At 40.6% G+C, this 23,762-nt stretch overlaps 1 protein-coding gene across 2 annotated transcripts in view; it reads right to left on the bottom strand.

Annotated features, from left to right (window-relative positions):
- Positions 1-12,242: 12,242 nt before the first annotated feature.
- Positions 12,243-23,762, bottom strand: part of CDK15 (cyclin dependent kinase 15) — a 93,704-nt gene continuing 82,184 nt past the window's right edge. The window contains exons 12-13 of one of the 2 annotated variants that reach the window (XM_077152006.1): positions 22,365-22,504; positions 12,243-12,352 (exon numbers count right to left, since the gene is read on the bottom strand). In XM_077152006.1, coding sequence (XP_077008121.1) covers positions 12,243-12,352; positions 22,365-22,504 — 250 coding nt within the window. The remainder of the gene's footprint in view (positions 12,353-22,364; positions 22,505-23,762) is intronic. The other variant, XM_077152007.1, reaches the window with a different exon arrangement.

Raw genomic sequence — 23,762 nt, 5'->3', positions numbered from 1 at the left:
TCTACCACACGAATTGTCTATGAAAGAATTTCTAAAAGCTATTCCCTGCTTGTGCTTTCTTAGCACCGACTCTCTCTTTAATCCATTCTATTTTTCTATGACTATCATTTCATGGAAAATGCTCCCTTGTAGGTCATCAATGACCAGTAGCCACCAAAATCCTTGGCAGTCCTTATTCTTCTTTTCACATATGTTCTCTTGGGCAATCACATCCATGCCTGAGACTTCAAGAACCATCAATATGCAGGTGATATTCATATTTAATAAACCAATCTCCATCTTTTTCCTGATCCCAGACACAGTGTTCCTACTGTCTCATCCACTCTGATAGTACCTCAAAATCAAGATGTCTAGAAATAAGCTTATAACCTTCTCTCCCAAACTAATTACCTAGTCCTATGAATGATGTACAAGTCATCCAGGACCTGAGACTGGGAACATCACAGCCATTCTTCACCCCTACCCCAACTGCTCCCCATACCGCTGGTCTCCAATTTGTTGCTATAACAGATTCTATTAGTTATATATCCAAGAATCTTTCCCCACCTGTTCTCCAATTAAAAGAAAACCATGGGGAGGATTGGGAGAAGATGGCAGAATAGGAATCTCCAGGAATCAGTTCTTCCACCAAACAACTACTAAACTGGAAGAATCTGTCTGAATAAACCATTCTGAAACCCTTGAGTCGAGTGAACATAGTGCAGCATCCAGGAAGAGTGAGATCAAGAGGTGTGATAATATCAGTGAATTTCACCCTCTATGCAGTGGCTACCATCCCCCATGCTCCAGCAGCATGGCAGGCATGGGGACTTCAGCTCAGGCTCCTGGCATAGCTGCTGAGGCCAGGGTGGGCTATAAGGATTTACAAAATTTGTGCATGTGTGATCTAATCACTGATCACTACTTTTGATTGGCTACTTCAAATCACTGAGGGCTGGCCTTGAGGGTGGCCATTGTTCCAACCCCAGTCCCTGGTTTTAGGCAAAAGTGGCAGAAGAATCTTAAGGGACAATACCTATTTCTTTTTCTATTCCCTGTTTGGGAGCAAAAATAGTTTTTGCTCCAAAAAAAAAAGTCAGAAATTGATGGCTCCACCCATCAGCAACAATAACAAACACCAAGCAATCCCAGAGGAGTGGAAGAACTAGATTTCCAGAATTGTAACAACCTAATACTCAAAATATGCAGTTTTTGATAAAAAAAATCACAAAACACAAAAAGAAACAGGGAAGTATTGCCCATTCACAGGACAAACAGAATATGCTAGAAACTATCCTTGAAGAAGAACATACATTGGAAGTATTAGTCAAAGACTTTAAATCAATTGTCTTAAATATTGCTAAAGCAAAACATATACAAAGAACTAAAGGAATTTAGGAAAACATTGTCTGAACAAAATAAAGAGATGGGAGCTATTGAAAGGAACCAAACAAAAATGTTGGAACTTCAAAGTACAGTAATCAAAATGAAAAACTCATTAGGCAGATTCAACCGCAGATATGAAAAGGCAGAAGAAAGGATCAGCAAACTTGAAGACAAGACAATTGAAATGATCTATTCTGAGAAGCAGAAAAAAAATTAATTAAAAATGAACAGAGCCCAAGGAACCTATACACACCATCAAACATACCAACAAATGCATCACTGGAGCCCCAGAAGGACAAGAGAGTAAGGGACAGAAAAAGTATTTGAAGAAATAATGGCTGAAAACTTCCCAAGTCTGATGAAAGACATGAATATACACATCCAGGAAGGATTCCAAGCAGGACAGACTCTAAGAGATCTACGCCAAGGCAAATTATAGCAAAATTGGCAAAATCCACAGGAAAAGAGAGGATTTTGAAAACAACAAAAGAGAAGTGACTGTTCCACACAAATGATCCCAAATAAGATTAACAGTGGATTTCTCTTCAGAAATCTTGGGGGTTAGAAGAGAGTGGGTTGGCATATTTAAAGTCCTTAATGAAAAAATTGCCCATCTAGAATTCTATATGCAGTAAAGTTATCTTTTTTAAAATGAAGGAGGAATTTAGTGACTTACAGATCAACAAAAGCTGAAAGAGTTCATCACCAGAAGACCTGCCCTACAAGAGATTCTAAAGGGAGTCCCGCTTTAGTTTGTAAAAGCTACCAGAATGCAATATGCCAGAAATGGATGACTTTTAAAAAGGGAATTTATTAAGTTGCAAGTTTAGAGTTCTAAGGCCATGACTATGTCAAAACTAAAGCATCCAAAGAAAGATACCTTGATTCAAGAAAGGCCAATGGATCCAAAACACCTCTGTCAGCTGGAAAGGAACATTATGATGTCTGTTAGCTTTCTCTTCCCATTTCATAAGGCTTCCCCAGGGGCATTTTCCTTAAGCATCTCCAAAGATCTCTGGCTCTGTGGGCTCTGTTGGTTCTATCCAAAACGGTTCCTTCTTAAAGGGCTCCAGTAAGCCACCCCACCTTGAATAAGTGGAGACACAGCTCTATGAATACCATCTAATCAAAAGTTACCACCCACAACTGGGTGGGTCACATCTCCATGGAAACAATAAAAAAGATCTCACCCAGAAATATTGAAGGAGGATTAAAAGACATGGTTTTTCTGGGGTATGCAATAGATTCAAACCAGCACAAGTCCTTGAGGCTGACATAAAAGGATACTAGACAGAAACTCATAGCCAAAAAAATAAATTTAAAAAATCAGTAAAATAACTACATAGGTAAATATAAAATCCTGTATTAATTTGCTTTTGGTTTACAACTGTTTTTTCCCACCATATGACTTAACAGGCAAATGTGTAAAATTAAAGTTTTTAACTAGGTTAATGGGCATACAATGTCTAAAGATGTAATCTGAGCCAATAACAATATAAAGGGGGAGGGATGGAGATATATAAGAAAAGCAAATTTAAACATTCCTGAAACTAAGTTGCTACCAGTCAAATCAGGTTATTAGTTTTAGATGGTAATTGGAATTACAAAGGTAACCACTAAGAAAATAATAAAAAAATATAGAGAAAAGAAAAGAAGAGAATTAAAATGTACACTACAAAAAACCAACTAAATACATTTTTTAAAAGGCAGTAATGGAATCATTAAGCACCAAACAAACAAACAAACAAGACATACAGAAACTAAATAGCTAAATGGCAGAAGTAAATCATTCTTCTCAGCTATTATCTTAAATGTCAATAGAGTTAACTGCTCTACTAAAAGACAGGGATTATTAGATTGGATGGAAAAGTATGATCCATCCATATGCTGTCTACGAGAGAGTCACTTTAGGTACAAAAAAGATGAAAGTAAAAGGGTAAAAAAAAGATATTCCATGAAAACAGCAATCAAAAGAGAGCTGGAGCAGCTATATTGTCAGACAAAATAGAGTTTATAGAATTTAAGCCAAAAACCATTATGAGAGTGTGCCGGTTTAAAACTGTTGTGTACTTGAGAAAAGCCATGTTCTTTTAATTGTGATCCAATATTGTAAGGTAGGATCTCTTGGAGATGTGGCACACCCAAAAGCGAGTGTGACCTTTTGATTAGAGATGTGACTCCATCCATTCAGGGTGGGTCTTAAATAGTTTACTGGACTCTGTAAGAGAGCTCAGAGAGAGAGAAACAGTTCAGAGCTGACAAAGACAGATTTTTGGAGATAGAGACAGAAATGGCCCAAGTGCTAAGCAAGGACTCTAGGAAATAGCCAGAACCTGAAGATAAGAAATCTCCGGCCCCAGGAGATGCTAAGCTAAGATATGAAACCCAGAGTTTTTCTCCAGAGCAGCTAAGTCAGGACCCACAGATGCTTAGAGAGAAAGCCACTGGAATCAGACACTGGAAATAATGGAACCAAGAACAAGGACCAGCAGATGTCAGCCACATCTTCCCATGTGACAGACATCAACCTTTCTTTGGAGTAAAGGTATATTTCTTTGAATGCCTTAGTTTGGACATTTTTAAGGCCTTGGAACTGTAAACTTGCAATTTAATAAATCCCTTGTATAAAAGCCAACCATTTTTGGTATATTGCATTCTGGCAGCTTTAGAAAACGAAAACAGATTTTGTTACTAGAGAAGTGGGGTGCTGTGGTTTGCAAATAGCAAAAAGTTGGAGTGGCTTTTTAAATGGATAGGAGGAAGATTCTGGAAGAATTGTGACATACTTGATAGAAAAGGCTTGAATTACTTTGAGGAGACTGTTGGTAGAATTGTGGACTCCGAAGATACCTTCAATGAGGGTTTAAATAGAAATGATGAATGTGTCATTGCAAACTGGAAGGAAGGTGACCCTTGTTTTAATGTGGCAGAGAATTTGACAAAATTATGTTCTGGTGTTGGATGGAAGGCAGAATTTGAATGTGATGAACTCAGATATCTAGCTGAGGAAATTTCAAAACTAAATGTGGAAAATGCAACCTAGTTGCTTCTTGCAGCTTATAGTAAAATGCAAGAAGACAGATGTAAGTTGAAAACTGAACTCTTGGGTACAAAAAAAATAGAAATTGATGGTCTGGAAAATTCTGAGTTCCCAGAAAGTGAGACCCCAGAAAATAGGGCCCCACATGAGGATTTAACGAAACATGGAAATCGGTTGGCTATGTTGGGACAAGCCAGGACTGGAAATGGAGTTATCTAGAAAGGATCTGTGGTAAGTCCTATTATTTGATGGCTTTGATTCCTGTGCACTATATGGAAAACCAATGAATTTTTTGTGAGATCTGTATAAATGGAACTACTGCCAGTCTGGACTAAGAGGGACAGAAAAGGGACAGATTGAAGAAAAAATTACTTCAAAGGCAGAACCATGGAAGCTAAAGGTATAAAGCTAAGAAACCTTGAGCCAGGAGAGTAGAGTCACCCATCTGTGTGAAAAGGTGGAGTTTGCCCTGGAACCAGAGGGTGGGCCTTCCACTTCAATGTTCAGGAAGAATTTTGGTGCCCCAGGCTTCAGAGAGGGTGGAGCACATCCATTAGAGGTTAGGGGGAGCCTTGTTGCCACTCCATCATTCTGAGGGGGTTGAGTGTGTGCCCAGAGATGGCAGAGAGCCCAGGTGCTGCCTTGGTGCTTGGAGAAAGGTGGAGCTGAGAAAAAGTTGATCTTCCCAATGTTTCCCAAGGTTGCAACCCTCACTCTAGCATTTAGAGAGGACAGGGCCACTGTATAAGCCCTTGGAAAGAGCTTGACTGCTACTCTCAAGCCCTAAGGATGATAAATAACTATCAGACTTAGAAAGCTGAATTTGCCTTGCAGATTTTGAGAATGGTTTGGATCCGGCGACCTGTTTTCCTTCCAATCTCATCCTATGGCAATGAGGATATTTATCCTATGACTCTCTCCTTTGTATATTGGAAGCTGATAACTTGTTCTGATTTTCACAGGTCCACAACTAGAGGAGAATTTTGACTTAGGATGGACCATGCCTGTAATTAACTTGATGAGATTTTGTACTGTTTCTGATTTTGTATTGTATCTGTATTGTTACTGAAATGGTTTAAAGCATTTGTGATACTGTGATGCAGTGAACATATTTTGTATATGAAAAGAACATTTCTTTTTGGGGTCCAGAGCATGGAATGTGCTGGTTTGAAACAGCTGTGTATCCCAGGAAAGCCATGCTCTTTTTTTTTTAATGCTGTGCAGTGGGGGGGGGGGGGGGGGGGGGGATCACATTTCTTTCTTTTACATGTGAATAACCAGTTATTGTAGCACCATTTGTTGAAAAAAAATTTGTGGGGGAGTGCATAGGTTTGGAATAGACCTAGGTTTGCCACATGACAGATGAGAATTCTGTCACTGAACTACCTGTGCACCCCTTAACCATGTTTTTTAAAAATCTTGATCCAATATTGTAGGGTGAGACCTCTTGATTGGGTCATTTCCATGGAGATGTGACACACCCAATTGTGGGTGTGACCTTTGATTAGGTTGAGATGTGACTCCGCCCATTCAGGGTGAGTCTTGATTAGTTTACTCGAGTCCTTAAAAGAGCGGACACAGATGCAGACATTTGGAGATGCTTGGAGATAGGCAGAAACTCAGGAGCCAAAAGCAATGAACTCAAGGAGCAAGGGGCCAGCAGACGTCATCATGTGCCTTCCCAGCTGACCAAAATCCTGGATGCCATTTGGCCTTTCTTTGGTGTCAAGGTATCTTTCTCCGGATGCATTAGTTTAGGCATTTTTAAGTCTTTAAAGCTTATAACTGTAAACTTCTAACTTAATAAATACCCTTTATAAAAGTCATCCCATTTCTGGTATATCTCCCTAAGATCAGGAAAAGACAGGTATGTTTGCTGTCACCACAAACAGGACAAAAAAAAAGGGATCTGAAGGGTCTTGCACTGTTATTCAAAAGACTAATTTACTCAGAAATGGCATCCATCACTTCCACTCACAACTCATTTGTCAGAACTACTCACATGGCCCTCTTGACCCAGCAGAGTGCCAGAAGTATTATCCACTTAGGGAGCTGGGAGACAGAAATAATAGGTGAGTAGCACTAATGACTAAATGAGGACGCATCACTAAAATAGCTAATATATCAAATTGGACATAAATAAATTTTAAAAGTCAGTTGTGATTTATACAAAGGAAAAAAGTGAGAGAAAAAATATGGATCCTAGGACCACTCCTTTTAGAAAATCAAGGATGTAAAGATGATTTGAATTTTGTTTGGTGTTTTAAATATCATTTTTATTAAGCTTTTGAACAAGAAAATTCATTAATTAAAAGAGAAAAAAGAAAGAAGCACAAGCAAGATTTATATTCATTAAAGTGAAAGGAGAATAATTTTGTCAATTTCCATCTTTCTTAAAATCCTTTTTAAAATAAAGTGATGCTGAATCTATCCATTCTTGCCACAACAGGATTTTAACATAATTCAAGCTACAATCTGCCCACAAATGAGACAGTTGTTCAAAACTTATTACTAGAGAATCTTGGGATCAAATGGGACCTTAGAAGTCAGCTATTCTAAGTTCCAATTCCCAAACTCCTTGTACAGCTTCCCACACCTTCTGGGATGGAGAGGAGGGCCACTACTGTCATGGGAATGCATTCCATTGGTGGACAGGTGAAGTGTTTGAGAATTCTCCCTGCTGCATCAAGAGCTGCATCCCTGGGCTTTCCGTCTGTAGGCCCTGGTCCTGCAGCCACCCAGAGCAGGGTCAATCGCCTTGCTCTGTGAAAGTTCTCAATCATCAGGAGGAAATTATTCTATCCTCTAGGTTTTCTATTTTTGTAGCCAAACTCACTGTTTCTTTCCCCTTCCTCCTTGTGCCTTGGTGCCCATGTTTTCTATCCCCGAGTAGCCCTCCTTGGAGCATACAGCACAGAGTTGCAGGATATCAAAGGTGTAGAAAACATAGCCTTTGGGACCAGATAACTTGTGCATCAAATCTTAGCTACCTACATTTTATTCTCATTGCTTTTTGCTGTAAAATGGGGACTAGCCACATCTACCTCTTAGTCTCATTAAGAGGAGTAAACACGATTAGACCTAGAAACTGCCTGGTCTCTAATATGTGCACAATAAATATTTACTTCAATATGATATTTCCATTAAACTGTGATGCATGAAGTTGAATATAATACTTTAGATGTAGTGTGACCAGTACAGTGTACAGAAACTATTTTGTCCCTTGTCTGGAGCGCCATCTTATTCCTTCATTTATGAAGCCTAAAAGTATTAGTGTTAGCTTTTACTTTTTTTTTTTTTTTTTTTGCATGGGCAGGCACTGGGAATCGAACCCAGGTCTCCGGGCATGGCATAGTGTTAGCATTTGAAGGCAACTGGACGTGCACTTAAAAACACCAAATCATAGTCTTACTTGTATTATTGACATTTTAAGCCCAGCTGTAAAACTTTATATCACATGAAAATAGTTAGGAATAAATTTTATACTGGCGTATTGAATCATGATCTGATGCCATGCATCAACTACCTCTTCTAGGGTTGTGCATTCTACAGTTTGATAGGTATGTCATCGCTGGAAAGGGCATAGACTTTGGAGTCAGCCAACCTGAGGTTTACTTCTTATGGAGGGGTTATTTAACTTCTCTGAACCTCGGTTTCCTTTTTTGTAAAATGGAAGCAATAAGTTAATGCTAACAGTACTTCAATGAATTGTAAGAATAAGTTGTATACTTTCCCTGATTTTCTTTATATGATTTATTACTACTGTATTTGACCAGAATAAAACTCAAGGCTTAACTCTGTGTGACACCTCTATGGACCTCTCTCTAGATTGAATAACCACCATTCTTTGGGCATATTATCTGCCCCATCATTTAGCTCCCTGCATTTCATCTTGTCTTCAGGCATATCTGAACAGGCTTCGTTAAATACCTTACTAAAAATCAAGCTATTCTGTAAGGTAGATTTCTTTAGACCATCTATATGATGTTTTCCATCTCAGGCTTCAGATGAGTAGTGACCATTTCTTTCTTAATTAGTCCCTCTTTGATCTTCTAAGGATATATAGAGTTCTCTGGTTTCCAGGCTACTAGATTTCCTGAGTAGACAGACAGTGATACTAGAAGTAATTTGAGTTCCCCTGGCTTCCTTTAGCTTTTTTTAGTAAAAGTCATTGTAGAAAATGGCACACATGCTAGCTGAGACAGATCTCTCATTTTATTTGAGGATGGTGTGCGTGCGTGCTCATGCGTGTGCATGTGTGCATCTGGTAGTACAACGGGGTTTGAATTACATCTTTGGAGCTCTTTGCTCCTATCTATCTACTTAGTATCTCCACCTTCAAATCAGGGTTTAGATTCCTTATAACTTCTGCCATCATCACAATTAGGATTCAGTATAAGGAGACAGGCTGAAATTCTATTCTAACAAGCAGCTCAGACCTGAAAACTGGCTGGGGTAGAGTGGGGTATAAGCAGGGTTTTAATAACCCTGTCAGTGATGGGAGAAGCACCTCCTAGGAAAGCACAGCAGTTTTTCTTAAACAAGTCCTGTTGTTGATAACTTTATCCAAGAAACCATGCTCCCTGGAGACTTTTCTAAACTTTCGACTAATCCTCTCCTTGCCATAGAAATTTTTTTGTTGAGGGGAAATTGTAAATGAACCCAGGAGTGACAGACCTCTGTAAACACCAGCTCTATCTCCAAATCTTTCAGTTTTCAGTCTCCCATCTGCTCTGTCATGGCCCCACAAAAGGCATGTTCAGGTCCCGCCCTCTGTTCCCATGGATATGAACTCACTGAAAATAGGACCTCTTCAAGACGTTACTTCAGTTAAGTTGCGGTGTAAATGAATCAAGCTGGGCTTTAATCTGGATTATTGGAGTCTTTTATAAGCAGAATGAAATTCAGACAGAGAGAAAGAGAAGCCACAGTAGAAACAAGAAGCTGAAAGTCAATGGAACCCATAAGAGAAAGAAGACGGTACCAAGTACATTGTCATGTGGCAGAAAAGCCAAGGGACTACAAAGTTTGCTGGCCAGCTGGAAGATACTGTCTCCAGAAGAAAGCAAGCCTTCTAGCCTCTAAACCATAAGCCAATAAATTCCTGCCATTAAGCCAACCCATTTTACAGTATTTGTTTCAGCAGCTGGGAAACCAAAACATGTCTCTTTAGGAAATCGATCTTCTGATTCAGAGATTTCTCTGTCAAATGATAAAATGAATTACATTATCCAGAAGTTCTGTTCTCAGACCATGTCTACTTTTTTAACCAATCAGAGATTCAAAATGCTAAATTCTAGGTAAACGACAATAGCAATAACCTTCCACTGCGTTTCCTTCAAGTATTATATACTGTTTTCTCGACTATCACATTTAAAATATTCTAGGTCATGGTGAAAGTAAAAATTCCCTGGTCCAGTGTGGAGTTAAATTTCAAGCTTCTTAATAAATTGAAGCAAATGAAAGCTGAAGCAGCAGGAATGTAGCCCTAGAAGTGAATGAAGAATAAACAAGATCAAAATAAGGAATGACAGACACTACAGACTGAGTAAAGGAAACCTGCCAAACATTATCACAAAGTTATTGATGGAATTATATGTATTGTTAGAAAAGGTGATGATAAATTATAATAGAGTCAACACCTTACACTGGTAATGAGAGTTTTAAAAATAATCAAATCTAACTGTGGGTGTGCAATTACAGTTGTAACTCACCACAATCAAAACAGGCCAAACTTTGAAATAAGAAGTGTAAAGTACCTAATGCAGAATATAATAGGTACCCAGTAAATGTTAGTTCCTCTCTACTTCTCTGTTGTAGATATCACTATACATTTTTTCCATACCAGAAACTGACATTATAAGGATCTTTCAAGGGTCCTGATTTGGAGGTATTGCTGGCAGTTACCAAGTCCTAATACCTCAATTTACATTTTGACTCTCCTGAAAAGTGAATATTTTAACATAAATTAAATTTAGTGGAAATGATTTACAGGTCCCAAGTGTCCATGGAATTACTGCTTTTAGTCTCTATAACTCCAGTGTGCCCAGATTTTGCTGATCTCAAGCCATTTGTTAAACAGTTTAATTGCTCTAGCTTTTTCCTATCGTGGCTCATCTCCTATGGGTTTTATCTCTTTACATTAGTATTAAGGGCCTAGGGACATCATGATATCATTCCAGTAGTGGCTAAATCTTCCACTTCCCTTCTTCAATTGCTGGTACAGGCATCAAGCGTAACATGTTGCATTTAATTGATTTTCTGTTATGACCAATTTATGTCTATAAGTAACAATTCTTTGTGCAAGGCCACTGTAGATCAGAAGGACAGAGTTATCTCTCTACCTTCTGGCTTCTTAGTAAAATAAAATAACTGCAATAATAGAAACAATAATAATGTTTATTGAATACCACCATCTAATACCATTTCCTCAGTGTTTTTGATAGCTCACTTTGTGGAGGGTAAACCCTGTACTTTATAGAATGGAACTAAAGAAGATCTTGTTCTTGTAAATGGAGGCTTTAAAATGGCATAAAACACAGTAAAAGATCTGATCTAGAAATTGTTTTCCTTGGGAAATACCATATTATTTTATTTACAATTGTATATTGTCAAAATAAAAACTTAGGTATTTAATACAATGCCCTAGGGAACAGGATAATTCCCAAGTTCCCTGGTCTTTCCAAATGCCTAACATAATGATCACAGAAGAGCCAGAAGGCAGATATCCGTGATGTATATATGCCTGTAAATAGTGAGGGCCAAAGATGAGATCAAAGAGGAAGTGGCAAAGAGATGAATCCAGCTGAGTGAGTGAAGTTGGAGCATAAACGTAAATTCATATGCCATCGATTAACTGGGCCTCAAAGGTGCTGCTAGGAAGTACAGCTCAAAGGGTGGCCAAATCACAGTCTAAAACCTGTGTTTTGAGTGAAAAACAGGGCCACCTTGCTGGGTGGCTCTGCACGAGGGTTTTGTGATGGTTCCTCTGTGTACACTTAATGTCCCCTCTACCCACCATGGCAGGCTCAGTGTGGGAAGTATACTTGTGATATCTGGGCATATCTGTGCTATGGTGGCTTTTGGAGTTGTCCCACCTGGCTTCCTGGAACTCCCTTTAAAGTATGGTAGCTTTTGGAAAACCCTCCACAGGACCCCTTTCTCCTCAAGATTACCTTGAAAGGCTGGGCTGCCCTAGGCTGATTGAGGGGACTCTGTCATCTGTGGGTGGCTCCTTCTTCTCCAGCAGGTTCTTATGGTCCTCAGAGCTGACCCGGAATGAGAGGACTCCTCATCCAATTGCCTGTAGCAGCCATGACTGGGTGCTTACAGGTTGTTAAAACTACACCCTGGGTGGCCAAAGACTCTTTGAACCAGTTCTTCTCTGGCACCTGGGGCAAGCCAGGTGGTAAATTGCATCACCAAAGCAAACTGAATCCCTGAAAACTCCTCAGTCTCAGGTAAACTGGACGGTTGGTCACCACCTATGGTTTTGCCATCTCCATTGACAGAGAGAACTACTAGTTAAGGGAACACACTAGTCAGAAGTAATCCTTTATTCCATGTTTCTACTAAAGGTCCCACAATGCTCTGCAAATGCTTATGAACCTTCCACCCCACCCCCCCTTGGAGTAGAAGAGACAGGTGATGGCCTCATAGCCTCCTTTCACAGTTCAGGAAATGGGAGCCTAGAGTCAGGCACAGAACAGAGGTGCTCTGAATCTGTGAACAATGTCCCCTTCACCTGGCAGCAATCACTTTTCAATTCCATCCACAGGAGCCTCACAATCGGGACATCACTTACCTGGAAGGATCCTGGTGATCTGGCCTTTTCTTTCTACCAGCATTTGCTAAACCGGGCTGGTTGGTGACCTTTCTGGTAGGAGGCCAAAAGGTCACACATTTCTGGCTTTAGCCTGACTCCTGAAACTGTAAACAAAGACTCCTCTGTAGGGAGGAAAAGAGAAAAGCACCAGCATATTATTTCTCAGGAACTTTCTCAGTGCCTCTTAACATCTGTTGCAAAATTTGTCACTCAAAGAGACATCAAAACAGGTCAGACTTATGGACTCATAATTTATACTAACTCATGGATAACTCACATTACTGAATCCACTAATAGATGTCAAGTGCCCCCTAGTCAATTCAATTCAATACGTATTTATCTAATGAATACTTAGGTAAGGCATTATGATAGGTATCGACAATAGTAAAAATAGGTATAGAACAGTAGAACACAGGCACACACACATACACACAAACCAACAAGAGCCAAAAGTGAGGTGCAAAGAAAGAATGACAGCAACCTCTTCCCAAGTCTACTACTAAGGAGTACGGGAAAAGTATCGACAACATGCCCTTTGAGCCTTGAAGGATGACTATGCTCTCAGTAAGCAAAGACTTCCAGAGAGACAATTCTTGATGAGGGATCAGCAAGAGCAAAGGCATGTCTGAGAATAACCTTGCATGGTGAGTGCAACAAAGTTGGAATAATGGGTTGGAACCAGACAGTGGAGGGAGTTCATGCCATGCCAAGGATCTGGACTTTGTCCTAATGATATGAAGCAATGAGCATCACCCTGGGCTAGATATGTTTTTGAAAGTTTCAACTTCTGTTAGCTACATTAGGCCATACAATGACTCTAAAGTGCAACTTTTGTTAAAAAAAAAACAAAAAACTTTTGAGATATACTGCCCTCCCTGTGATTTGCATATTTGGTTAGTTCAGAATATTAGCAATTACGTTTTCATAAATGCTTGTGTTTGCTAGGGCCCCATTGATCTTGGGTGCTTCTACTCTAAAGTTAATGTTTTAAGGGACTTATCTGCAAAATGAGTATAATAAAACTTCCTGGCAAATTCTGTAAGTTTAAAGCAGGTTATATATATATATGTAAGGTTATATATATATATGTAATATGTTCTTAATAAACCATAGCTAATACTCAATGTGGTCTTAATAAATCATGGTTATTGTTAGAACCATTAACCATAGGTATTGTTTGAGAAAAACAGCAAGAGGCAGGAGCGACATTATCACCAAGGCACATCCACAAAACCTGCTCAGAGCATCCTCCACTTGAGCAGTGCTTTTCCAAGGTTCACAATCTGCACAAACTTGGGTTGCTCTAAATGTAAATATTGCATATTTTAAAAAAAGAGAGAAGATTCTAGCTTGAAGCACCAAAAGCGTAAAATTCCTTAATAATATTGTTTTCTGGAGGCTGACACAGTCAAAGGAAAGAAATGAACCCGTAATGCTGACTCTGCCTCACACTGCCTAGGCTTCTGCTGCGGGTGCTGTAGGTAACCTGTGACCCTGACTCCTTCTGTTTGTAATTACATCATTGCTAGGCGGAGAAAGGGGGGACAGCAGGTTGCTAAAATAAATAGTGTGTAAACTTTACATATTGCTCTCAAATGAACTCAAGTCCAAACCAACTTGGGGGCTTCTCTTAGGGAGGATTGTCCTCTTGCCTTGGGGACAGTGGCATGAAGGGCTTTTAGGGATTCCCTAAAATCCCTAAGTGGTATTTAGAGATTCCTCTGAAGCTTCCTTCTGCCTTACAGAGAGAAAGAGAGAGGGAGGGAGGGAAGAAGGGAGGAAGAACTACTACCTGGCGGGACAGTGCTGGGAAAGCAACCAAAAGGGTTCCAATTTGGCCCTGAACTGCTACACTCTCCTTCCCAACTTGAGAGAGAGAGAGAGAGAGATAGAGACAGACACACAGAGAGAGAACAAAAAAGAAAGAAAAGAGTAGTAGAGTAACTCTCCTTCAGCAGTCTCACAAATACAAAACCTTCTACTCCGGTGACTCCTCATTAGCTTACTAACTCTGACAGCATAATTATTGCAGCTGCTTCACCCTTAGAATAAATAAATACGAAAGTGGGTGTTTAAAAAACATTTGAGAAGGGGAATTCAGTCTTCTAGACAGTCAGTAGGTCAAGTTTATTAAAAACTTTTAGATTCTTATATATTTAGATCATTTCGGAACGAGATAATGACATAGTTGTCTTTCAGTCTAATTGAGTTCCTAAACTCATGACTGTTGGCTGTCACCTCTTTCAAACTTTGCTTTAACTTTCCTTCCTTTAGAAATCTGATCCTAGTGTCTCCATTTACTCTTCCTGGGCTGATAACCAGATGAAGGCTCAGTGCACTGGAGTGCAGAAAGTGACTTAATGGGACTGAGGAGCTAAATAACCTTTCACAGGAAACAAGATAATCAAAACTCTTTTATTTGCATGTGATGGCTGAAAGACAAAGCACAAGTTAAAAAAGAAAGTTTGGAGATTAAACTATGGTTCCAAAATGCCTTGTAATTTCCTTTGTCATGGGTTTTTTTAGGCTACTCTTATGCCTCGTCAATCCATCAGCCAGAGCTGCTTTGTGCATTTAATTATCCATGGTACACACATCCTCATGATGACGCAGTCATTTTAGCTCATATGTATGTATCTGGACTTCACATCTTCAAAGTCCAAAGGATCACACAGCACTTTAAATTAAAGTTGCTAACTAACACCAAGTGCACTTAAAACTCTGACTGGGGGCACAGCACATATGCATTTCCAATTAAAGCAGATGATCTTTCCTTTTAAAATTAATTAGAGCCTATTTATCTTTTTCTCTCCCACCTCTCACTCTCCCAGGACTGCATTTACATGAACTGTTGCATTCAGTGAGTTAAAAGCTTTATAAAATAAACATTCTGTCAATCTGGGGTAAAGGGAACCACTGTTAACCTGTTGTGCAGATGAAGAGACTGAGGCTTACAAAGGCCAATGATGCATGTTTTATACTGAGTAAAAGAAGCTTGAGTCATTTAGTACCCAATCTAGAGCTCTGAGCACCTTCTGTACCATTTTTCTCATTTTTTTAACTGTAAAGATAATATCATACTAATAGGAAGAAAAAATCTTTAAAGGAAATAAATCACCCATAATCTCACTATACTAGAAGAGCATCTTTATTTTTCTACGTTACCTTTCAGTTTTGTTCATATCATAATATATTTGCACAGTTACATTATATTATGCAATTTTGTAAGCTATTTTCTCTTAGCTCTTTTCATAGCTTAAACACTTTAGATATTAACATACACTTCGATAATTATCATCTAAAATCATTGTACTGTACATACGCAGGGTCAGTATAACCTGTCCAAGTGGTTCATCCTCTCGTGTTGAATATTTAGATTCTTATTTTTAAAATGTTATAGACAATACTGCCATGAACTTTTTTCATGCATCTAGATGTCTTGTTTGCTTGTTTGTTTTGTTTTATGCTTCTGTTCAATTTCTTTGGATAATGTCCAGGAACAAAATTGCAGGGTTGAAGGGAATGACTATTTTGCAGCTCCTGATATGTGCACCATATTGCTTTCCAAAGGCTGCCTATAAAAGGTTACACCACATCAGCAGAGTATCATTTTACCACAACCTCATCAGCACTGAATGTCAAAAAGGAAAAGGAAAAAATAGCTAATTTAACACTTATTTTTGTTTTTTGAAACATTAGTAAGGCTGTCCATCCCATGTGTTGACATGCTCTTTTTTTTCATCTTGTGTAAATTGCTATTTTATGCCTTTGCCCAATTTTCCATCAGACTCTTGGGATGAGCTAGGTCCAAGCATACTGGGATTGAGAAAACCTTCTTGACTAAAAGGAGGAAGAGAAATGAGACAAAATAAAGTCTCAGTGGCTGAGAGATTTCAAATAGAGATGAGACATCATTCTGCAGGTTATTCTTATGCATTATATAGGTATCCCTTTTCAGTTTATGGTGTATTATAGTAGCTGAGGGAGATACCCAAAATCATTGAACCATAATTCAGTAGCCTCAATTCTTGAAGATGATAAGTATATAGCTTTAATGGTGTGACCATGTGATTTTGAAAACTTTGTGACTGAAATTCCCTTAATCCATTGTATGGACAGATAAGTAAGAAAATAAAGACAAAAAATAGGTAAATAATGTGGGGGGTGGGATAAGGGGTGTGGGATGTTCTTTTTTATTTTTATTTTTATATTTTTTGGAGTAATGAAAATGTTCAAAAATTGATTGTGGTGATAAATGCTCAACTGTACGATGATACTCTGAACCACTGATTGTATACTTTGGATGATTATACAGTATGTGAATATATCTCAATAAAATTGCATTAAAAATAAATATAAGAGTATGATATGGTTGAAAGGGGAAAGGACTAAGGGTCAAAAGACTTGATTCTGATTCTGGTTTTGCCAGTAAATTCCCATGTGATCTTTAGCAAGCAGCACAGTAGTGGAAAGGAGCCTGATATGAAGTTAAATCTTGGCTCCTTCACTTACTGTGTGACTGAGCAATTTCCTTACCCTATCTGAGTCCCAATTTCCCTATCTGTAATGTGAGAGTAATAATTCTAGCCTCACCAGTTAATGTAAGGACTGAATGAGAAATTATAGAAAGTGTATAGTTGCTACTGTCATTTTTTCCCAGGGGTCAATAACTCACCTTTATAATGAAGATATGGAATAGCTAGTTTTTTAAGGTCCCTTCCTACTCTCATGTCTCTCTAATTATATCCTAGAGAAAGGGCTGGCTCCAAGAGACCTCAAATATAGTGGTTTATCTATATTTGAAAGCTTTTTCAGTACATCATGCTAAGAAATTTAACCAACATAGAGGTGTGATGGGTTTGAGGGACTTGTTTTACCCAGTCTCCTAGCAACACCATGAACCTTCTCTCAATCCAACATTTACACTAACATATGGGAACAGATTGAAGACGACTCTGAGCATAGAAGGTGAAGAAGTGACCTCCTAACTCTTGCTGCTGACTGATCAGTATTGATTAACATAGGACTTAAAAGGTGGAGAGAGTGGTCTGAATTAGAACAAGCTCTATGAAGCAGTGTAGTGTCAAGAAATGTGGCTTCGAATCTCCCTTCCCTTTCCCCACCATCTCCAGCCCCTGAACCCCCTCCTTGTGGAATGACAAAATCTGATTAAACTTTGACCAGTCTAGACAATGAAGGCAATGAACAGAATAGATTGGGAATCATGTGAGAGAATACAATACATAGCACTAAACTAAGCTTCGTTAGTACATGTTAGAGAATGTATAAATTGTTCAAGAATACACAGAATGATAGAAACTATCATGGTACAGGAGTCAGCAATGTGCTGTTGTAACGAAAAAGAAGACAGCTTCAGATGGATGTTAGACTATATTAAGAGGAGGATGACATTCCTCTCCCTGGAATGTCCTTCTTTTCCAACCATCCACATCCCATCATCTTTCAAGACCCACTCATGAAGGCAGCCTCATCCCCCCAGCTGGAGTTAATCTTGCCTTCCCTGAGCTCCAGAGCATTTCACATGTGTTCACTTGATCTGCAGCCATTAGTATGCTTGTCTCACGTCCTCAAGAACTGTAAGCTATTTGAAGACAGGGTCCACGACTAATTCATTTTTGTGTCCCTCACAATTTCATACCCAGAAGACACTCAGTAAATATCCAATGAATAAACTGGGACATAATTCTCCCAGTGGGGTAGAAACCTGAGTCTTTGCTATGTTCATGGTTTCAGAGAGAAGCAAAAGAATCGAAACACATTCAGAATAGAGCAATGAAACAATATGACTCAACAGTGGGAGAAACAGAATCTATATGTGAAAGGGGGAAAAAAAAGAATGCTAAAAAGGAATTCAGCCTAAAGAAATGAGCTCTGGAATGTGATATCATATGGCTCTTTAAGTATATGTAGAGATAATATTTTAAAAAGGTCTGAAGTTTTTTTACTGGAGCAAAGCAAAAACTTAATCAGACTTTAATGGAATAATGTGAGCAAGCATATCGAAGAACTTCCAGAGTACAGGTACTAGGATGGGGTTACTACGGGCAGAGATAAATTCCTGCTCTTCTTTCATCCCTACTAGTATGTAAGCATATGATGACAGTGCAGACTGTAGTACATTGCTTTTACAAAAATACTTGTGAAATAATTGCAAACTTATAAGTGTTAGGATTTTTCCCCCCAAGATTCTGAAATCTGTTTTAAAGGAGATTTAGTCCAGAAAGGAATGGGAGAGACTCAAGCCTGGGATTTGGAAAGCAAAATAGGACCAACCCACAGAGTGAAAGTCTTTGATGTCCTGACGATCAAGGACCACGGCTTAAAGACCAGACTCCTAAATCACGTGGCATTTACTGCTCCAGATTAAAAATACTTCGGTGGATCAGTGTCTGTGGTCCAAGTTGGCCAAGCTCCAAAATCAGTCTTAACTCTCCAAGGGTAACATTTGGAAGGCTCTCTGCAAGAAAGGAGCAGAGTCCATTTCTAGAAGGGGCAGCTTAATGATTTTCTATCCCCACCACCCCCAAATCATTAAACCGTGCTCCTTTCCAAGAGCCCAAGTTCACGCTGAGGGCAAAGGGACTTAAACGAAGAAGCTGAAGCTGCAGCTAAGATTAGAGTCACACCGAGCCTAATTTTAGGTCTTAGCTGCCCCAGCTGACAGCCTGCACTGCAGGCTCCGCCATGAGGACTGCAAGCCTGGCCGTTAGCCTGGGTCTGGGTGGGAAGGATGGCTCCTCGGCCATCTGAAAAAGCCATCAGCTTGCTGTTGAGTGTGTTTTGAGAAAGACTACCAAAAATTTCTCCCTCAACAAATGTTTCTTCAGGTGTTCAAGAGTCAATAAGGGAAAATGTCAGCGCTTGGCAGAGGTTCCCTTATGCTTGCCATTCTAATATTCACGCTTCTCCACTGAAGTGTGCTCTCCAAAAGGGAACTAATCCTGGAATTCCTGGTTTCCCATGGCAAGTAACCCCCTGATAAATTTCCTCTGGCTGTAAACTTACTGCCACAACTTAGAGAAAGCGTTGTGCAGAAGTTGTCAGCTTCGTGAAATTCGATATGGATGATGGGGGCAATTCTTTCATTTTTTTGTGGGGATTATCTATGTCACTCTGCCTCTGGGATGTAGACTGTCCTTCCACTCCCCATGTATTTCCCATCCACAGGTTTCATGCTTTAATTGTCTTCTTTAGAGGGCAGACAATAAGAGCTGGCATCTTCCAGATCAAAGGGGAAACAGAATATACTTTAAAGTGACAACTCTGTTATCCTGCAACCAGAATAAAACCTGAATAATAAAATGATATAAATATAAGCCCTAAATGACTCCAAACTGAAATGCCACCAGAGAGCAAAATTTCTTGCATAATTATAGCAGGGAGACTTTCCTTACCAGCCACTCATAAGAACATGTCTTATTTTTGCATGTTTCTTTTATGCCCGTGGCAGCCAACTGCAGGGATGGAGAGTCTGTGTCCCCGCAGGTTGGGAGCTGTGATAACCCTGTGATGTTCCCTGTCTGCATAGAAGGCTCTTAATAAAGGCTCATTGCCAGGGGCAACAAAAAGGGAGACTGGCATTGCCAGGCCAAGGGAATGCAGCCCTTATTTGATGATGTGCCCCTGGTAAGGGTCGCTGCCGTGGAGGTACCTAAACTGGCCCCAGCTGCTTCTCTCTTCTATTTTTCTTTCCAATTTTCCTGGTAGCTTTGGTTTTCCCTGTCTACCTGTCCTGCATCCCAACTGTCGGTCTGTCTCTGCACCTATTTCCAACCCCCCCCCCCCCCCGCACCCACCCCACGCACACACACAACACAGTCCCGCCCCTCCTTCCACTGTCTCTTGGAGCCAGCCCTTTCATCTTCTCCCTCGGGGATTCGAGATGTCGCTGCAGGAAGTGCTTGTCGGCCGTGGCAGCAGCGGCAGAGCCCTGTGGCTTTGACAAACCTCATTTAATTGGGAGGAAGCCAGGAGAATTTGAAAGAACTGAAACATCCACGAAACTCCTTTTATCAGGCATAATTTAAACTCTGCATGGAAAAACCCCTATATGTATAAAGAAAAGTCAACTTCCCTCCTGCTGTGAACGCTCCTTGTCTCCCCACCAGCTCAGGCAGGCTCCTGCAAGATTCCATCTTTTCATTTTTCTCAAAGTGTCAAAGTAGATTTGGGCTCTGTGGCTGGGTGCACAGAGAAGGAATACAGATCTTTCTCTTTCCTTCTATCTCTCATGCCTTTACACGCACGCACATGCATAACTCATTGAGACATCCGTGCACCTGAGCCCCTCTGTTGGTGGATGTGTTTCGGATCTGCCAGAAAGAATCAAAACCAAAGTTTCTAACAACACATCAGCTTGGATAGTGATTGTTTCTTCCAATTACCCTTCGTGAGGCAAAATTTGGTGCCCCCCAAATCTTTGATGATTCCCAGAGGTTCTCTATACTGAATATAATAGATCCTGGAGGAGGGCTTGGGGGTGGGGAGAGTTACTCTAAGTGCAGAGAGAAGCGTGCATGTGTGCGCGTGCATTGCCCTAGCATATACACTTGCATGAAGTGGTCGAGTTAGAAGTCCCAAGCTTAAGAAGAAAGCTAAGAAGGAGGAATCTAAAGGCTCAGACTGTGAAGACAGTGTTGGGATAGGAGTGGAGGGAGGAACCAGACTAGAGTTGGGGCAGAGATACCAGGAAGAGAATAAGGACTGTAGGTCTGCCTGAACTGTCTTTTATTTCATCCATATGCCACACCATGTCCCTCCCCTCCCTCCAAATTCCACTCCAGATTCACCTCTAGTCTAATCCATCTCACTTGAATTATTCTAGTCCCTCCAAAGAACTGACTTCAGCACATACAAATCCTCTGAACATCTGCAGTCGATTAGGCACAGACTTCAGCTGTTTAGGTATGATCTGTGTTAATATGCGTAGGAGGGTGTCCTGCCTCCTCTTCCTCGCCTACTTTTCCTCCCACTCTATAGGATCTTGGAAGCTAAGGACAAGTCTCTTTCTTCCCCCCTCAACTTTTTATAGCACTTAATATGTTCTTGACACTTAATGGCAACTTAATAAATACTGCTGACTGACTTCTCTTACAAGGTTAAGTAAGACATTAATCCCAGCTATGTGATTATGGTTATTTTGGGAGATCCTAAGGGACTCACTTTCATAATAAAATACCTCAAGAACTCCCAAACCAAGAGCTTTAGACCATGGCAGGACAATGTCTTAGACACCACAGCGCTGTGTTCACAAACCCGAGGGTCTCTGGCCAGTCTGGGTATCGAGTTCCCCAACCCCTCCAGGTCCCTTCCCCCACTCCACGCCCATCCCCATACTCTCTTCCCCGGCTGAGCCCTTAGTTCCCTCCTTCTTACTTTTCTTTTCTTGGGCTTAGGACTTCCAAAAATTGTTTTCAGGTGAATGGTGGATGTTTCCAAAGAAACCTTGCCCAGGGACAGCCCCCCCACAAACCATCCACCCACACGCCCGCATCCTCCACACGGGCCTTCCCGACAGCATTCTGAGAAACGCGAGGCACGTTCCAATCACATGCTCCCTCGGCCGATGTCAGATTTGGAGGATGACTTCAGGTTCAGGCAGCCAAGGCTGATTTCAGGGTTACTTTGTGTTTCCAGCAGGCAGCCAGCCTGGAAGGACGCTCCCCTTCCCCCAGGGCCCCACTTCAGGACTTCCTTCTGCAGCATCGCATTACCAATCAAGAAAGGCCCAGCTTTGCTCCCAGGACATATCCATGTCACCTATCATCTTACTCTCTATGGAAAGAGAAGGGGGTTATTAGAAACTTTGGTTTTTCTTCTCCTGGCAGATGCCAGCTAAAGCAAACACCTCGGAGGTAACTTTAATCTCTTCCAATTTCTAAGTGTAAATGGGCATCTGTGAAAATGCTTGGATTATTAAGGTCTTTGTCACCTCTCCCCACCAGTGCTTTAGCGATTTAGAGAATTTCATGCAAAAACCAGGCAAGATTGGGTCCCATGTTGCTTCTTCCAGGCAAAGCAAGATCTCACTTCTGGTTGTCAATTCTGTGATCGTCCAGTGATCAGAAAAAAACAGATATGTATACACACACACTCTCTCTCTCTCTCTCTCACCGTCAGGAAGCTGGCGCAGCTGAGATGGCAGGGTGCTGAAATAGTCATGAGCCAGAGCTTCCTGGGCAGAGACCCGGTCTCGGGGAAAGCCTTTCAGCATTTGGGAGGCCAGGTCTTTGGCTTCAGGAATCTTGCCCAACCTGGAAAGTGGGAGAGAAAAATTAAGTTTCTCCAGAGGACTCCGTTCTGAAAAATAAAGAGGAAAAGAAGAAAAGGAAAGAAAAGAAGATGACTAGAATTAGATGTGTATGTTTCAAGTAGAATTTTCTTAGAATTACTGAAATCGATGGCAAGCAGGAAAATAACCCCCACACGGAAACTCTTACCTGTCCTGTTACTAACATGAAAGGGGAAAATCTCAGAGTTCTATCATTTGGTTCCCCCACCTTCCACTGGTTCTCTGGGCACCATGTATACATCGAGTGCACAATTAGAATTACCGAAGCAGAAATATATCATCAAGCATTCTTCTTTGAGGGACAACCAAGCAGAGATGCCTGATTGAAATGTGCTTCAGGCTCTGAACTCCAAGAGCCACCAGCATAGAATCTTGGCAGTGTGGGGGTGGGTTGGGAGAAGTAATTCTGGAGGGTGACACCTGGGTGGAAAATGTCCCTATTTATCATATTTCTGAAGCTCAACCCCCAGGGTTCTTTTGGTTTTCCCTAAGATAGAGCATAGGAAGAGAGATAATTTAGTACCCAAATAAAAATAGGGAGAAATCCTCAAGTTGACCTTATGATGAGTTACACAGGTGGAGACGAGCCAATGCATTTATTGAGCAACTACTGTGTTCTAGCAGGTGGTCAGTCCTGGGGGATACAGGATAAGACTGCCTTCTGGCATCTTACAGTGATGTAGGGGGAAAGTCCAGCATACTTGGTTTGGAATGGGAGGAGGTAGGGAAGGCTTTTCTAAGGAACGGCATTTGAGCTGAGTGCTGAAGGATTGGGGGCAGGAGAGAGGCAGACATTGCAGGTCTCATGCAGGCCCTAGGGTGGGAGGGAGAGGAGTAAATTTAAAGGAGGGAACAAAGCCAGTTGACATTCCTCAGGCCATCCAGGGTCTGATATGAAGCTGGGGTGGGTGCAGGGGCAGTGAGTGGTCTTCATGCTTTCTACTGAAAATGTTTGAAAGTATTTGCTAATCTAGTACCACTCATTTAAATACACTCATCTCTCAAAGCCCAAGGACAGGTTTACAAGTGGAAAGCCATGAGAGGGAAAACACAGTAGATCCCAGGAGGCAATTAACCCCAGGACTGGTATTTGACATTTAGAAGTAAGTTGCATGGCCAAGAAACACCTGAGCAAATCCCCAAATAAGCAAAAATACATAGGCTTATTTAATGTCTAATACATGTAAAAACTTACTGAGATGCAGATGCTTAGGTGCCAT

Source organism: Tamandua tetradactyla, chromosome 3 (assembly GCF_023851605.1).
Source record: "Tamandua tetradactyla isolate mTamTet1 chromosome 3, mTamTet1.pri, whole genome shotgun sequence".
Classification (NCBI taxonomy): Eukaryota; Metazoa; Chordata; class Mammalia; order Pilosa; family Myrmecophagidae; genus Tamandua; species Tamandua tetradactyla.
This window is presented reverse-complemented; position numbering and strand designations above follow the sequence as displayed.